This window comes from Sinocyclocheilus rhinocerous, unplaced genomic scaffold, assembly GCF_001515625.1.
Source record: "Sinocyclocheilus rhinocerous isolate Xijiao unplaced genomic scaffold, SAMN03320098_v1.1 scaffold1635, whole genome shotgun sequence".
NCBI classification, from domain to species: Eukaryota; Metazoa; Chordata; class Actinopteri; order Cypriniformes; family Cyprinidae; genus Sinocyclocheilus; species Sinocyclocheilus rhinocerous.
The window spans coordinates 1,946,695-1,949,908 of record NW_015627629.1 but is presented as its reverse complement, the minus strand read 5'-3'; the positions used below and the strand labels follow the sequence as shown (position 1 = coordinate 1,949,908).

The 3,214-nt window shown below is 37.7% G+C and overlaps 1 protein-coding gene across 1 annotated transcript in view; it reads left to right on the top strand.

The window, feature by feature from the left end:
- LOC107732550 (bifunctional glutamate/proline--tRNA ligase-like) overlaps window positions 1–3,214 on the top strand; it is a 20,780-nt gene that overhangs the window by 10,457 nt on the left and 7,109 nt on the right. Inside the window, 5 exon segments of the mRNA XM_016543912.1 lie at window positions 320–527; window positions 1,285–1,397; window positions 1,488–1,605; window positions 1,703–2,092; window positions 2,799–3,011. Coding sequence (XP_016399398.1) covers window positions 320–527; window positions 1,285–1,397; window positions 1,488–1,605; window positions 1,703–2,092; window positions 2,799–3,011 — 1,042 coding nt within the window.

Genomic DNA, 3,214 nt, shown 5'->3' with positions numbered 1-3,214 from the left:
TCTCTCTCTCTCTCTCTCTCTCTCTCTCTCTCTCTCTCTCTCTCTCTGAACATGTCAAATCATGTGGGCATTAGCGCTATTAGATCATGACTTCAAAATAAAAGTCCCAAAATTATTTACAATGTATAAAATACTAAAATAATACACACACAAAAAAAAATATATATATATATATTTTTTTTTAAGGCATCACAATGTCTTTAAGCTGTCATTAAGCTCAATTTTGTGTCATTGCTGTAAAAATATATTTCTTTTAAAAAAGATATGTGTGTGAATGTATATGTGCAGTTACATGTAGTTTCTGTCTTGCTGTCTTTAGGGATGCCAGTGGAGCGATCACGTCTCTGGATGGTCATCTGAACCTAGAGAACACTGATTATAAAAAGACTACTAAGATCACCTGGCTCGCTGAATCCAGCTGCGCTCCACTCGTGCCCACTGTCTGCGTCAACTACCAGCACCTCATTACCAAGCCGGTTTTGGGCAAGGATGACGATTTCAAGGATTACATCAACAAGAACAGCAAGGTGTTGTACTCAAGTCTGTTGGGGTGTTGTCTGGGTAGTAATGTTCTGTTCTGTTCTTGGCTACATTCATTTGTGAATATAAATCTATAATACATAAATGCAAAATACATAAATGTCTTTTTGCAATGAGACAAATAGTCAAGATAGAATTATATTAGTCTTACTGTATGTTCATCATAATTACACACTTGATTTGCATAACATTTATGAATGGTACTACATTACATGAGAAGATGCAAAAATACAAAAACATTTAGAAGTCTATTATGCTCACCAAGGCTACATTTATTTGGTCAAATACAGTAAAAACAATAATTTAATATGTAATTTAAATATAGCTGTTTTCTCTTTTGATATATTTATAAATTGTATTTATTCCTGTGATGCAAAGCTGAATTTTCAGAAGCCATTAAGCTAGTCTTCAGTGTCAAATGATCCTTCAGAAATCATTCTAATGTAATGATTTGGTGCTCAAGAAGATTTATTATTATCAATGTTAAAAACAGTTGTGACACTTGATATTTTTGTGGGAACCATAATACATTTTTAGGATCTTTTGAGTAGAAGGTTTAAAAGAACAGCATTTATTTGAAATATAAATACTTTGTAACATAATTTGTGATTACTGTCACATTTGATCAATGCATCCTTGCTGAATAAAAGTATTAATTTCTTAACAAAAACACTAAAGTCTTGAAAGCTTTTGTATATATTGTTTTAATGTTGATATGTATTAAAATGAATATTTTGTTTCCAGATAGAGGAGAAGATGCTAGGAGACCCTTGCCTGAAGGACTTGAAGAAAGGTGACATCATACAGCTGCAGAGACGAGGTTTCTATATCTGTGATCAGCCTTATGAGCCAATCAGGTTACACCTCTAATCCGTTCAACACAGAGTCTTATGAATAATACATTTTCTGTTTTTATGCTCTGTTTGTAATTTGACCTCTTTGTTCAGCCCCCACAGCTGCAAGGAGAGTCCCTGTGTCTTGCTGTACATCCCAGATGGACACACAAAAGAGATGCCCACTGCTGGCTCCAAGGACAAGAGCAAGAGCCAGACAGCTGCTAAACCTGTGAGCACTAAACTGAAACATCTATTCGTTCTCTTAATTAGTTTGTTTTCAAATGTTGAAGAAAATGATCGCTCTATTCATATTGTTCTTCCTTCAGGTGAAGGCAGAGTCTGTTCCTCTGAGCAAAGCCAAGCAGGCTCCTGTGTCCAGCCCAGCGCCAGCCGCACCAGGAGACTCTTCCGTCCTGTACTCCAGCCTTGTGGCTCAGGGAGACCTGGTCAGGCAGCTCAAGACAGACAAGGCCCCTAAAGAGCAAGTGGACGCTGCTGTAAAGCAGCTCTTGGCCTTGAAATCCGAGTTTAAACAACTGACCGGACAGGAGTACAATCCTGGCATGGCTCCACCCACATCTGCTCCAGCACCGAAGAGCTCCGCCCCCACCGCTGCAGCAGAAAGTCCAAGCCCTGCCTCCACCGGTTGTCCATACACTCGTGTTGCTGAGCAGGGCAAGGTGGTCAGTAAACTGAAGGCTGAAAAAGCACCCAAGGTCTGTTTCAGTCACTGTTGCATAACCTAGCAAGCTGCCTACCTAGACAGCATTTTCTAGCCACACTTCTGCATTCTAAGCATTTTCACTTGCTTATAAGGGTTTGCTTCATTGGGATCCTGTCTTAAGGTGTGGGCACATTCTCAAAATTATGCAGGAAAAACATTTTTTGAAGAATGTTGGTAACCAAACAGTTGTTGGCCCTCATTGACTTCCATAGTATGGAGGGGAAAAAAATACTATGGAAGTCAGTGGAATTATTTGGTTACCAACATTTTTCAAAATATTTTATTTTGTGTTCAGCAGAAGAAAGAAATTCATACAGGCCTGGAACAACAGAATTTAATTTTGGTGGAACTATCCCTTTAATAGTATAGCATCTTCTATGTAGTGTCACACAAAAGTAACTTTCAAACCAAGCTGCTTTCTCTTGATCAGGAATTTGCTTGACAAACTTGAACACAAGTGAAATCTGTGTGGGGAACTTTTTTCCCCTCACACAAAACTTTTGATCATACAGTTTTCTATTGAAATGCCACAAACTTCTGCAGAACAGCGGTAAATGTGGCCACAACTTTAGAAGGTGTAAGTAGTATACAGCAGGACATCATGACATCAGACATCATGTCTGTTAGTAGTTTAGAACTGTCTATAACTGTGATAAATATTGAAGTAATTGTTGACCATTGTCTTCCTTATTTTACAGGAGCAAGTAGATGCTGCAGTGAAACAGCTCTTGGCTCTTAAAGCTGAGTTTAAACAGCTCACTAGTCAAGAATACAAACCAGGCATGGCTCCTCCCACAGCATCTCCCCCGCAGCCAGCCCCTTTACCTGACTCCTCCCCTGCTGCCATATATGGGCGTGTGTCCGAACAGGGGGAGGTGATCAGAAAGCTGAAAGCAGAAAAAGCACCAAAAGTGAGATAATAGTTACATCTATTTTCTATAGATTGGAGTATTTAATGTTTTCTTCAGGATACATTTTTCCCCCTAAGATTTTTATTTATTTTATTCAGTTTCTGTATCTTTTAAATATTATATTTAAATATACATAAATAAATAGTATGCATATATATATATATATATATATATATACACACAGTATATATATATATAAATAA